This window comes from Peromyscus eremicus, unplaced genomic scaffold (assembly GCF_949786415.1).
Source record: "Peromyscus eremicus unplaced genomic scaffold, PerEre_H2_v1 PerEre#2#unplaced_120, whole genome shotgun sequence".
NCBI classification, from domain to species: domain Eukaryota; kingdom Metazoa; phylum Chordata; class Mammalia; order Rodentia; family Cricetidae; genus Peromyscus; species Peromyscus eremicus.
In genome coordinates, this window is record NW_026734359.1 from 476802 (window position 1) to 491309 (window position 14508).

A 14508-nucleotide genomic window follows, 5' to 3' on the forward strand; every position below is an offset into this window, starting at 1 on the left:
CATAGTGGGTACGAACAATCAGGTTGGATAGGATGATGATTGGGGAGTTGAGGGTTCCAGATCCCTTACAGGGATCTGGGGATGTGGCTCTGGAGCTGGAACCTTTTCTAACAGGTCCCAGTGCCTAAATTCAACCTGTAGCACAACTCAAGAGAAAATCCAGTTGTAAAAGAAACAAAAGGCAAGCCAGAGAGAAGTCCAGGCAGCCAGAGAGGAGAGGGGATGGCAGGAGGAGATAAATGGATGACAGACATTTGGCCAAGGTGGCTAGCAACCAGGCCTGAGACCCTGAGCACCTCCCAGAGATGCAGGGCAGAGTTTGTGTGGTCTCCGGAAGTGAGCTGTGGATACTGCTAGGGAGGCTCAGACAAAAGCTAGGGGGTCCCGGGGTGGCCTTGTGCACCACCATAAGGGCAGGCGGGCTGGCACGGAGGCAGGAAAAGTTCCACACAACCACCCCCATGCAGCCCAGGCTGCACAATCCCCTGCGGAGAGGTCATCTCCTGCTCCCAGATATGGCGACCACAGGACCCGGGAGGCTGTGCTTCCGTGAACCCCAAGCCAGCCACGTGTCGCCCGCCTGGAGCCAGTCATCTGGACCCTGCTTCCTCCTCCAGCTCTCCTGGGTCATGGAGCGGGCCAGAGAACCGCTTTGGTCCTGGCGGACCCAGGTGGGAGCCCTTCCCTAGGCGGCACGCCTCCATTTCCAGGGTAGCACAGGGACCTGCTGGCGGAATTGGCAAACTGAATCCGCGGGATGGCAGCAGGGCACCAAGAATGCCAAGGGCCAAGGGCGAAGGGTGCTCTCTCTCAGTCCTTCACAAAGAAAAAAAAAAAAAAAGCCAAAGCTCCAAGATGGAGGACAACCATCTAGGCTAGGACTGGACAGACATGCCACTCTAGGGCTGCTGCTAGGGATTCAGTGGTGTGCAGAAGGTGAGGGTGTGGTGTGTAGATGGGGCTAACAGACTTTAACTGGTTCCTCTATTGTAACCTCCATGCACTGCACTTCCCTGACACACTCGGCTTTGTGCCAGCCCCTGAAGGCCCTGCCTGAGGGTATGGTGGGGTGCAGGGAGAGAGGGCAGGTGGTGGAGGGTGTCATGGAGGGGGCCAAGTGGAGAGTGTGGATGTGGGGGCAGGCTCACTTGAGAGTCTGAGCCACACCCTAAGGAAGTCCTCCACAAACCACATCTGGACTATAGGGGAGGAGCCAAAGAAACATAATAATGGGGTTGGGGTTCAGGGGCAGAGCATCGCCCCCTAGCTGCCAAACCAGGGTATTCTAACAGCTGCATCCCTGCCCTAGCCCAGCCTTCACCCCAGACACACAGACACACACAGACACACACACACACACACATACACACACACACACACACACACACACAGCAGCTTTCAGAGATCCAGTGGCTGTCTACATGACTCCACCCACCAGGGTGACCAGTACAGCTTCCAGCATGGCCTTGGGTCTGCTGACCCAAGCTTCCAGGTCAAGGTGGCCCGGCAAGAGGGGCCTCCAAGGCTGTACCCGGTTCTTCTAAGGCAGTGGGATGGAAGGTGTTACACCAAGGGAGACGACCACCCAACTCAATGGGACCCTAGACCCAGCTCGGGCTTCCCACCTTGCAGAAGGCCGCTCCAGGATGGACACAAGGCAAAAGGGCAGGCAGCTGTGTATGCTTGGAAGGGATGCAGAGTCAGCGGCCTTAGTCCCGTGTCCCAAATCCGATGGTCTAATACTAAGATGGGAGAAGAAGGACTTCCTTTCAAAACCTTGGCCTTGCTAGTGATGAGCGTTCAGATGGATGCTGCCCCACATCATGCAAAGCAGGGACCATAAGGCCCGGGACATCCACAACCTTGCCTCAACAGGCAGGGCGTCCAGGTCCCTGAGGTGAAGACAAGAACACATCAAAAGAAGAAACATTGCACCCACCTGCCCTCTTGCCCTACCAAACCCTGGGCCCAGGCCCCCACCTTAACCGTCTCCTAGGCAACACCAGGCAACCATTCTGACCTACGTCCACCTCTGTCACAATCTCTCTCCTCTGCACAGCCCTCCAGCTCCCACCCCTAACCTCCCACCTCCCGACCCTACCCTACACCAAATACCAGGCACCACTCAGGAAACTTCTCTTTCCGTTCTCTAACTTCCCCAAGACCCTGTCAGGCATGGAACTCTCTGTATCCTCTGTGGACACCCACCTACCTGTGGCAGGGCCTAGGAACACACAGGACTCGGCTCTCTCAAGAGATTCCAAGTGGACCGAGGACAGGTAACATAAAATCTGAGGGACAAGAAGCAATTCTCACTCTTAACACCAGGATGCCTACAGCACACACCCACCCTGTGTGTCCTTATGGATTTCCCTAAACATTCCAGGTGTCCTCACACAAATTTCTCTCCATGGGCCCAGACCCATGGAACAGAAAAAAGTGTCCACAGACAGAGTGGGTCTGCCCAACAGCCTGCATGAAAAAAAAAAAAAAAAAACACCAACAAACTAGAGAACACCCAACACCCCAGAGGCAGATTCTCATTTGCTCTCGCCTTACTTTCAATCTCTCTCATTTATCTATCCTCCTCTACCTCCACCTCCACCTCTATCTCTGTCTTTCTCTGTCCCTCGCTCCTATGTACAGTCCCATCCCTGGTATCCAGGTTAGCTAGGCCATGTTCAGTAGGGAAATGCTTTTCACTCCTCAACAGGAAGCCTTCCTTCAATGAGCACTGAAAGTCTCCAGAGGCTCTCCTCCACACTGCTGACATCTTCCATGATGAAGCCTAGAAGAAAATCACTCTCCCTGCCACCTGGAGACAAGCCTGTCTATGCTCTTCCAAATCTCCCTCTCTACAAAGCTTCCTGGAGACTTTTGCTGTGGCTAAAAAGGGAGCTTCCTGGTGATAGGGGTGGGTGTGGAGGACCTGACTTCATGGACCTGCCTGTCAGGCCACTTTAAAGGACGGTACTGCCACCTTCCCAACGGTTCCTACACAATGCTCTTACCAACCACGCTCTGGCATGCCCCTGAGCCCTAATCCACACACAGGAAGCACCACTCCAAACCTTGTACTCACCTGAGCTGGATCTGAAGGATGGAGCCCTAAAAGGCTTCCCTACATGCAAACCTGTCCTTCCTCTACATCCCAGAGTTGAAGACCATAACTCGTACATACTGTGCCACTCAGGCACTGCTATGACTTCTCACAGTATTGGGCCAAAATAATCCCAGGTATACACACACACACACACACACACACACACAGACACACACACACACACACACACACACACACACACACACACACACACACACACAAAAGCTCTCCTGCATGCTTAGCAGTTGTAGGACTCCAGATAGTGCCCTCTGTTAATTTCAGAGCCTTCTCTAAGTATTCTTCCGGCTGAGATGATGTCTGGACATGAGAATGCAGGACAAGGGGCTTTTGGACCTTTGATGGTGGGAGTTCTTCCTGGGTTTAATGCAAATGAAGCTAGGCAGGAGAAGACAGGACTATGTGTGTCCTGAATGACACAGAGGAGGCTTGTCAGGGGGAGCTCAGGCTGTGAAACCTGGCCACTATGGTACCTAAGTCCTGCCTGGCCTCTTTGTGAGCACCCCTGAGTCCAAACCCTGTTCTGGATGCTTCTACTGGAATTCACCTTGAGCCACCACACTGCCATAGTGGGTACGAACAATCAGGTTGGATAGGATGATGATTGGGGAGTTGAGGGTTCCAGATCCCTTACAGGGATCTGGGGATGTGGCTCTGGAGCTGGAACCTTTTCTAACAGGTCCCAGTGCCTAAATTCAACCTGTAGCACAACTCAGGAGAAAATCCAGTTGTAAAAGAAACAAAAGGCAAGCCAGAGAGAAGTCCAGGCAGCCAGAGAGGAGAGGGGATGGCAGGAGGAGATAAATGGATGACAGACATTTGGCCAAGGTGGCTAGCAACCAGGCCTGAGACCCTGAGCACCTCCCAGAGATGCAGGGCAGAGTTTGTGTGGTCTCCGGAAGTGAGCTGTGGATACTGCTAGGGAGGCTCAGACAAAAGGTAGGGGGTCCCGGGGTGGCCTTGTGCACCACCATAAGGGCAGGCTGGCTGGCATGGAGGCAGGAAAAGCACCACACAACCACCCCCATGCAGCCCAGGCTGCACAATCACCTGCGTAGAGGTCCTCTCCTGTTCCCAGACATGGCAGCCACAGGACCAGGAAGGCTGTGCTTCCTTGAACCCCAAGCCAGCCACGTGTCACACCCCCGGAGCCGGTCATCTGGACCCTGCTTCCTCCTCCAGCTCTCCTGGGTCATGGAGCGGGCCAGAGAACCGCTTTGGTCCTGGGGGACCCAGGCGGGAGCCCTTCCCTAGCCAGCCCGACTCCATTTCCTGGGAAGCACAGGGACCTGCTGGCGGAATAGGCAAACTTAATCCGCGTGATGGCAGCAGTGCACCGAGAATGCCAAAGGCCAAGGGCGAAGGGCGCTCTCCCTCTGCCCTTCGCAAAGCAAACAAAAATTAAAAAATTAAAAAAAAAAAGTCAGCATTCTCCTGCCAAGCTCCAAGATGGAGGCCAACCATGTAGATCAGGACTGGACAGACATGAGGCTCTAGGGCTGCTGCAAGGGATCCCAGGGTGTTCAGTGAGTGGGGGTGTGGTGGGCAATGGAGGTTACCGACCATAACAGGTTCCTCCATGCCCTGCACTGCCCTGAGACACTGGGCTTTGGGCACATGGCAGCCCATGAAGGCCCCCCCTGAGGGTATCACGTGGTACCTGGAGAGGGGCCAGGTGGTGGAGGGTGTGATAGAGGGGGGCAAGTGGGGAGTGTGTGGATGTGGGCATAGAAGCTCTTTAGAGCCCGCACCAGACTCTAAGGGAATCCTCCACAAACCACATGCCAATCTGGACTATAGGGGAAGAGCCTCAGAAACATACTCATGGATTTGGGGACCAAGGGCTGAACGTCACCCCCTAGCTGCCAAACCAGGGTATTCTAACAGCTGCATCCCTGCCCTTCGCCCAGCCTTCACCCCAGACACATAGACACACACACACACAGACACAGACACAGACACACACACACACACACACACACACACACACACACACACACAGAGCAGCTTTCAGAGATCCAGTGGCTATGTACATGACTCCACCCACCAGGGTGACCAGTACAGCTGCCAGGATGGCCTTGGGTCTGCTGACCCAAGCTTCCAGGTCAAGGTGGCCCGGCAAGAGGGGCCTCCAAGGCTGTACCCGGTTCTTCTAGGGCAGTGGGATGGAAGGTGTTACACCAAGGGAGACGACCACCCAACTCACTGGGGCCCTAGACCCAGCTCGGGCTTCCCACCTGGCAGAAGGCTGCTCCAGGATGGACACAAGGCAAAAGGGCAGGCAGCTCTGTGCACTTGTGAGGGATGCAGAGTCAGCGGCCTGAGTCCCGTGTCCCAAGTTCCGATGGTCTAATACTGAGATGGGAGAGGAGAAGGGCTTCCTTCCAAAACCTTGGACTTGGTAGTGATATGCGTTCAGATGGATGCTGCCCCACATCATCCGAAGCAGGGACCACAAGGCTCGGGGACATCCACAGTGTCTTCTCAACAGGCAGGGCGTCCAGGGCCCTGAGGTAGAGACAAGGACACATCAAAAGAAGAAACATTGCACCCACCTCCCCCCTTGCCTACCAAACCCTGGGCTCAGGCCCCCACCTTAACCGTCTCCTAGGCAGCACCAGGCAACCATTCTGACCTACCTCCACCTCTGTCACAATCTCTCTCCTCTGCACAGCCCTCCACCTCCCACCCCTAACCTCCCACCTCCCGACCCTACCCTACACCAACTACCAGACACTACTCAGGAAACTTCTCTTTCTGTTCTCTAACTTCCTCAAGACCCTGTCAGGCATGGAACTCTCTGTATCCTCTGTGGACACCTACCTACCTGTGGCAGGGCCTAGGCACACACAGGACTCAACTCTCTCAAGAGATTCAAGTGGACCGAGGACAGGCAACATAGAAGCTGAGGGACAAGAAGCAATTCTCACTCTTAACACCAGGATACCTGCAGCACACACCCACCCTGTGTGTCCTTATGGATTTCCCACAACATTCCAGGTGTCATCACACAAAATTTCCTCCAGGGGCACAGATCCATGGAACAGAAAAAAAGTGTCCATAGACAGTGGGTCCTCCCAACAGCCTGAATGAAAAAAACACCAACAAACTAGAGAACACCCAACACCCCACAGGCAGATTCTCATTTGCTCTCGCCTCACTTTCTCTCTCTCTCATTTATCTATCCTCCTCTACCTCCACCTCCACCTCTATCTCTGTGTCCCTCTATCCCTCGCTCCTATGTACAGTCCCATCCCTGGTATCCAGGGTAGCTAGGCCATGATGAGTTGGGAAATGCTTTGCACTCCCCAACAGGAAGCCTTCCTTCCATGAGCACTGAAAGTCTCCAGAGGACCTCCTGTTCATGGCTGACATCTTCCATCATTGAGCCTAGAAGAAAATCACTCTCCCTAGTACCTGGAGACAAGCCTTTCTATGCTATTCAAACTCTCCCTCTCTACAAAGCTTCCTGAAGACATGTCCTGAGGCTAAAAGGGGAGCTTCCTGTTGCTGGGGGTTTGGGAGGAGGCCCTGACTTCCCATACATGCTTGCCAAGCCACTCCAAAGGACTGTCCTGCCACCTTCCCGATGATTCCTATACAATGCTCTCATCCACCATGCCACGACACGCCCCTGAGACCCAAACCACACACAGGATGCACCACTCCAAACCTTGTGCTCACGGGAGCTGGAGATGAAGGATGGAGACCTAAAAGGCTTCCCCTACATGCCCACCTGTCCTTCCCCTTCAACACGGACCTGACCACCATCATTCTTATATACTGTGCCTCTCAGCCACCTCTTATGGACCCAAACAGGACTACACCACACTAAACCCAGGCACTCACAAACACCCAATACACACACACACATACACACACACACACACACACACACACACACACACACACACACACAGCAGGTCTAGGACTCCACATACTGCCCTCTGTTAATTTCAGAGCCTTCTCCAAGTATTCTTCCTGTTGAGATGGTGTCTGGACAGGGCAGTGCAGGACAAGGGGCTTTCCGACCTTTGACCCTGGGGGTTCTACCTGGTTTAAGGCAAAGGTGAGCTAAGCAGGAGAACACAGGAAGGAGTATTCGGCCTGCATGTGTGTCCTGCATGACAGAGAAGAAGCTTCTCAGGGGAGGCAAGGGCCGTGAAACCTGGCCTCCATGGTACCTAAGTCCTGCCTGGCCTGTTTGTGAGCACCCCTGAGACCAAACCCTGCTCTGGATGCTTCTACTGGGATTCACCTTGAGCCACCACACTGCCTTGAGCTCTGGGATCACTGGGTACACACAACCAGCTTGCATAGGATGATGATTGGGGGTGGGGGGTCCCCGGACCAATTGTTGGATTCTGGGGATGTGGCTCTGGAGCAGGAACCTTTTCTGACAGGTCCCAGTCCCTGAATTCCACCTGTAGCACACCTCAAGTGGAAGGGCATTTGTAAAAGGAACAAAAGGCAAGCCAGAGAGAAGGCCTGGCAGCCAGAGAGGAGAGGGGATGGCAGGAGGAATTAAATGGATGACAGACATTTGGCCACAGTGGCTACCAGCAACCAGGCCTGAGACCCTGAAAACCTCCCAAAGAGGCAGGGCAGAGTTTGTGTGGTCTCCGGAAGTGAGCTGTGGATACTGCTAGGGAGGCTCAAAAAAAGTTAGGGGCTCCCTGGGTGGCCTTGTGCACCAAGGTAAGGGCAGGCGGGTTGGCACTCTGGGGCGAAATTTCCCCACAAGGACACCCATGCAGCCCAGGCTGCACAATCCCCTGCGGAGAGGTCCTCTGCTGCTGCCAGACATGGCGGCGGTAGGATCCGGGAGGCTGTGCTTCAGTGACCCGCAAGCCAAGCCTCGTGTCGCCTGCCTGGAGCCGGTCACCTGGACCCTGCTTCCTCCTCCAGCTCTCCTGGGTCATGGAGCAGGCCAGAGAACCGCTTTGGTCCTGGGGGACCCAGGCGGGAGCCCTTCCCTAGCCAGCCCGACTCCATTTCCTGGGACGCACAGGGACCTGCTGGCGGAATAGGCAAACTTAATCCGCGTGATGGCAGCAGTGCACCGAGAATGCCAAAGGCCAAGGGCGAAGGGCGCTCTCCCTCTGCCCTTCGCAAAGCAAACAAAAATTAAAAAATTAAAAAAAAAAAGTCAGCATTCTCCTGCCAAGCTCCAAGATGGAGGCCATCTATGTAGATCAGGACTGGACAGACATGAGGCTCTAGGGCTGCTGCTAGGGATCCCAGGGTGTTCAGTGAGTGGGGGTGTGGTGGGCAATGGAGGTTACCTACCACAACAGGTTCCTCCATGCCCTGCACTGCCCTGAGACACTGGGCTTTGGGCACATGGCAGCCCATGAAGGCCCCCCCTGAGGGTATCACGTGGTACCTGGAGAGGGGCCAGGTGGTGGAGGGTGTGATGGAGGGGGCCAAGTGGGGTGCCCGGTCCCGCCGGCCAGTTTATTTGATGAGACCCGAGGAGGCACCTCCTGAAAGATCAATGGGGGCGAGAGAGAAAGGAGACCAGGCACGTAAAGGAAGAGAGAGACATTCTGAGTTGCGTCGAGGTCTCCGTTTATTGACTGGGTATTGAGGCTTATAAACAGGGCTTCAGGCAGGGAGGGGGAACAGGGGAAGCACTAAGAGAATGGAAAATTCCTAAGGGAGGGTGAGGTCGCTTTGGTCCCAGGCCCCTGCAGCTGGTTGATTAGCAGGTATTCCAGGAAGTTGTACAGCCCGCGGTTAGGCCAGGAACTTCCTGCCTTTGTAAGGTTTGATAAAGTAAGGACACCACTGTCCGGAATATGTCCCCAACAGTTCCCCCTCTTTTCTCAAAAATGGACCAAGTCCATGTGATGGGGTGGTCCGAGAGAGTCCCTGTCTTAGGCTACACAGGGGGCTTCCCACGCTCGGCAGCATGCCGTGTTGAGCCGGTCTCGGGTGACCTCTGTATGCTGTTGTCTCCGGCGTGGGCCCTGTACTATTCCCGTCATTGAGTACCCTCTAGCAGGACCGTGGGGACTTAGGACACTGAATTTGAGTCCTTGATGGGGCTCCTGGCCGGCCTCCTCGGAATCTAATCTGTGATAATGAATCGAGACATGTCGTGGTAAGGCCGAATCAATCTGATTTTTGATAAACCGAGTCAACTGCTGAAAGGCCCAGGGACCAAAGGTCAAACCACCCATGCTGATTTTCAAACTCCCTTTTTCTTTGAGCCAGCCTTTCCCTTAATTTTTCCATCGATTCCCTGACAATACCAGTATGGTCGGCATAAAAGCAGCATTATCCCTTCAAGGCTGCACATAATCCCCCCTCCTTTAAAAATAGTAAATCCAGACCTCTTTTGTTTTGTAACACAACCTCAGAGAGCGAGGTTAAAGATTTCTCCAGAGCAGAAATGGATCTTTCTATGGCCTCTAGGTCAGTAGTCATAGCCATTTGTAACTGCATAAGGTGGTTGCTCTGCACAAGGGCAGTAGTTCCTGTACCAATTCCTGCAGTGATGCCCCAATACCTAACAAGAGGGCAATAGTCATAGACACAGGTTCTCGAGTGTATCTGCCTTTCTGCTCAAAGAATTCCATATTGGAGACTAATTGGACCAGAGCATAAGAGTTTTCCCATTATCAATGGCAAAGCGAGCTTCCCCTTATTTAGTTTTTGCCATCTGCAAGTGTGTCATGGGTTCAGAGGTGGATATTGGAATTCTAGCATCCTCAGTTTAGTGGTACCCAGACATGAATCATCATTTAGTTAAGACATCAGTGATATAAGAGCCAACAGTAATTAGCAGAAGCACAAGGCCAAAAGCCTTATGATGGCTGACAGAGTTCCTTATCCTCAAGCAACTTGGAACTTTATCTCAGGTTCCCTATGACAAGAAATTCCCTTTTGAGCTAACATTCCGGGGTGGGGGGGAAACAGGGGCGATGTTTTCTCTCTTCTATAATTACTTCCTGCTGACATTGGGACGTTGTTGTCAAGGCCCTGGAAAGCCAGAATGTTAGTCAAAGACAAGAGGGAATGTTTTATTGACCAGCTGAAGAGATGGTATGCATATCGGCTGAACTCGTCCATATCAGCTTTCAGCAAGTTCAGGGCTCATAGTCATTTGCAGTAGGTTGTCACCAGCAAATGATGCTTGGATGTATCTGTCAGCCAAGTGGAAACCTGTTGAGATAGATATAAACTAGGAACAGGAGTTAAAACTTACGAACTTAATTGGAACTTTTAGACCCATAGTCTTAGTAATTGTAGTATTATCAATTTGCCCTGAAATCCATAGTGTCTTTTCTATCTAGAGAACCAAAAATAGATTGGACTGAAATTTCCTTGGCCCAATGAAAAACATCTGTAAGTCTATATTTAGAACCTTTTTTAAAGAGACTTATTAGCTTTAATTAATTAATTCATTGATCAATCAATTACTAAGCTGAGAAAGCTATAGCTAGTCCAGTCATCAATGTCATCAAAGATCTGAGAAGGATAAACTTAACCTGAGTGCAGACTTTTAAGTCTATTTAAAAAACAACATAGACTATCCATTACCCAGACTGTCATCATCCCAGGCTCCTATAGTCTTCATAGTGTTGGCAGGACAGGTGTCAGGACAGCATTGTCCACAATTCAGGTGGCATCTTCTTGTCATTGTTCCATTTCTTCTTTGGAGACCTTGGGAGTCATTGCTAGGAGCTGGGGAGCTCAGAGTCTCTGTTTGCTATAGTAAGCTTTTTATCAAATAATGTAAATGCCATATTCATCAGATCTTTCACAGGTTTGAGGACCATTATCTATTAAATGTATCTGAGCCAAACAAATCTAGGCGTAATCTTGAAAATATCTCTAAGTTTGGTAACAATAACCAGGGCAATTTGTTCTCCTATAGATATATTAGTCAAATATACCTCTCAGTTTTTTTTATATTAAAATAAAACAGTTTATGCTTTAAACTAGTATCTGAATAGCCAGATGACTAGTATTAACTTGCATTTCTTAACACAAAGGACATGCAAACTCAGACATTCAAAACCAAACATACATGTGGCCACATTTTTCATTCATACCTGTAGACAGACATTTTTACAACTATGACCCTTTGGAGTCTCAATGTAACAGCAGAATAGCAAGACAAAGAAATCTGAAACATGTTTCATTTTTATATATATATATATATATCAAGCCATTTTTTATAAAAACATTATATTTTATCTTAACCAACAATAATTTGAAACCAATTCTCTTAAATGATGGCAAGTATTTGTAACCCACTGAACTCAAATGACCAAAACCCATGTAAATTTTTATTTTTCCTGTGGAAACAAAAGCATAATTTTCCCAGTATCTTGAACTGGTAATTTAACATTTCTTTTTAAGCAATATCAGGACAGAGAAGGGTTAACAAGAGAAGTGGCTGGCCGGCAGAAGAGACCTTGAAGTTATCACAGTAAAGGAAGGGAGGGTCAGATTCTCTCTTTAGTGTTCACACAGTTTTTGTCAATTGCAGGCAGTCCCCATTGCCCTGTCCAGAGCTCCTGTCTTTGCCTGCCTGTACAGAGAGCATGCATCCCCACCCTCGTGAGAGCAGCCAGCTGGCTGCAGTCCTCATAGCAAGAGAGCTAGGGAGGGACGGAGGTGGCCTTTGCTATGCCTCTCTCTCCTCCTCTTCCTCTAGGAAAATAAGGGAGGTTAGTAGACAGAAACAAGTAACATTTACATAGACAATCCAAGAACTGGAACATCAGCACTGAGATGATGGCCTCATTCACAGCCAGCAAGCCCCTCCTGCAGTATGCAAGCCCCACCTGGCAGGAGCTACCTGTTTATCTCAGTTCAATCAGGGAGTGGGGGTGGGGAACTCAGTTCCCTCTATTGTGGCTCACACATCCTTCCAGTGGGCTAGGCAAAGGTCTAGTAGAGAAGAAGGGAACTGTCCCATAGCGTCCGTCACAGTCAAGTCAACAATGAGAACAATTAATACATTACACACAAGACCAAGGGCACACGAAAAAACTTTGCCCCAACAAAACAACCAACAAAGCTCCAAGAACAATGTCAGCCTGATGTGCTCTGGGGGGGGGGTAACCCTCCAGGCTCAATCACATCAAAAACAATCCAGACTGGAGGATCTCTGTCCTTGATCAAACAGACATCAGGGGCTTCCACATCCCTGTCAGTCAGACATGCACCTTTTTTTTTTTTTTTTTTTGGTTCATACACTTTTATTCTGTGACAGTTCTCTCTCTACACAGCTTCTATTCTGCTCTCATGTCTAGCTCCTTTCTTGACTGATTTCTCTATATTTATCTACCTCTAGGTTCTATCTTAATTCCTTCATATAGTTCTGACCCTTCTAGGTTCTCATCTATCTAGTTCTTTCCCCTATCAGCTCCTCTCCTGTCTCCTTCTCTCTCATCTGGGTCTTCCTCATCTTGTTCTTCCCCATCTGGCTCTTTCTCATCTTCCTACTCATTCCTCTAGTCCTCTCTTCTAGCCCTTCAATCTAGTTCTTCCCCATCTCAGTTTGTTCCTCTCAAGTTCTTACCCATCTAGTTCTTCCATTCTCTTTTTTCTTTTTCTTTCTGTGCCCTGGAAGTCCCGGTATATAAAAGGGAGGGTCCAAGCTAAACTGTGTAAAGCTATTACTTAACATCCACCTCTCCTAGGCGGTGTCTCCTTGTGGAATTTACCTTAAGTCAGGAGACTTGTATGTGGGTGGTTATCACTGTTAGTCCTCGGAAGTTGAGCGACCACCTGGGTGGTGTCTCCTTGTGTCCTTGAAAATGGCTAGGGGAGATATCTGATTCCAGAGAAAGCCTTTCCTGGGGCTGTTCTCCAAATGCCTGGAATGTGTATGTCTAGAGAGTGATCAGTGCACATTGTTAGCCCTTCTTAGGGAAAAATCAATTGGGAAAACTATGAAGGCACACACGATTTTTATAACAGAATACAGCTGATATATAACAAGCCAAGTAACACCAAAAACTCCTTAGGATTTGGCTTCCTCTGGAGGAATTCCCTGATTCCTCCAGGTAGTGACTTTGCCATAACCAGCTGAATTTTTATGATATATTCCTGTGGCCTGCAGCAGTTCCCCTTTTTTCGTTTAGTTAAAAAAATTTTTTTTCTTTGAAGAGAAGGAGAGAGTAAAGTAACAATGATCACAACAAAACATATAAAAAAAACCGCACAAAATGGCTCTGACAAATTCCCGGGACAAAATACAAAGTGGCACTTCCTCCCATTGTGGGGGAAGATACCCAAAGATGCTCCTAAACCAAATCGTCACCTCTGAGGTGGCCTTAGGGCTCCGGGACGTCTCCCTTCGCCGCCAGGTTCACTGTCCGGACACGTCTGTCCCAGTGAGAGCCTGCAAAGTACAAATCGATCTACCGGTACAAAACAAAAGTCCATAAAAACTAAAAAAGGCGTCGGGGACATTTTCCCCATCTCTGATTATTTTGTTAATATCTTTTCCAACCTTGTTCCAAGTCAGAGGGTGAATTCCTGGTCCATTAATCACTAACCAGGGACATTTCTCCTCCGCGTATTAGAAGAATTTTATCAAATCCTTTTTCTTAACTCTTATTCCTCTCTCCCTAAGATTACCTTTTCATCTCCTTTAGAAAAACAGCCTCTTTAGATAAATTTTTGCCCATGATCGATGGGACGACATACTTACCTCAAGACTCTCCCGCGTTGCACGAGTGATGCAGTCCGGGCGTCTCTACCCTGATCCTCTCCGGGGCCCCTTCCGTTGTCCGTCGTCCGGCAGGTCACCGTGCCTCGAGCCCCACGTTCGGGCGCCACTTGCCCGGTCCCGCGGGCCAGGTTATTTGATGAGACCCGAGGAGGCACCTCCTGAAAGATCAATGGGGGCGAGAGAGAAAGGAGACCAGGCACATAAAGGAAGAGAGAGACATTCTGAGTTGCATCGAGGTCTCCGTTTATTGACTGGGTATTGAGGCTTATAAACAGGGCTTCAGGCAGGGAGGGGGAACAGGGGAAGCACTAAGAGAATGGAAAATTCCTAAGGGAGGGTGAGGTCGCTTTGGTCCCAGGCCCCTGCAGCTGGTTGATTAGCAGGTATTCCAGGAAGTTGTACAGCCCGCGGTTAGGCCAGGAACTTCCTGCCTTTGTAAGGTTTGATAAAGTAAGGACACCACTGTCCGGAATCGGTCCCCAACAGTGGGGAGTGTGTGGATGTGGGCATAGAAGCTCTTTAGAGCCCATACCAGACCCTAAGGGAATCCTCCACAAACCACATGCCAATCTGGACTATAGGGGAAGAGCCTCAGAAACATACTCATGGATTTGGGGACCAAGGGCTGAACGTCGCCCCCTAGCTGCCAAACCAGGGTATTCTAACAGCTGCATCCCTGCCCTTCGCC

At 50.6% G+C, this 14508-nt stretch overlaps 1 protein-coding gene across 9 annotated transcripts in view; it reads right to left on the reverse strand.

Moving 5' to 3' along the window:
* The window catches only part of LOC131901605 (uncharacterized), a 270045-nt gene that overhangs the window by 252278 nt on the left and 3259 nt on the right, over positions 1-14508 (reverse strand). For 3 of the 9 annotated variants that reach the window (XR_009376802.1, XR_009376797.1, XR_009376800.1), the window contains exon 4: positions 5359-5629. Coding sequence is in view for 2 of the 9 variants with exons in the window: in XM_059252710.1 (XP_059108693.1) it covers positions 8003-8228 (226 nt within the window). In the remaining 7 variants the exon portion in view is untranslated. Of the gene's footprint in view, positions 1-1625; positions 1893-4387; positions 4503-5358; positions 5630-5944; positions 6027-7180; positions 8229-14508 lie in introns of those variants that run through there. The other 6 variants (XM_059252710.1, XM_059252708.1, XR_009376803.1 and 3 more) reach the window with 5 other exon arrangements.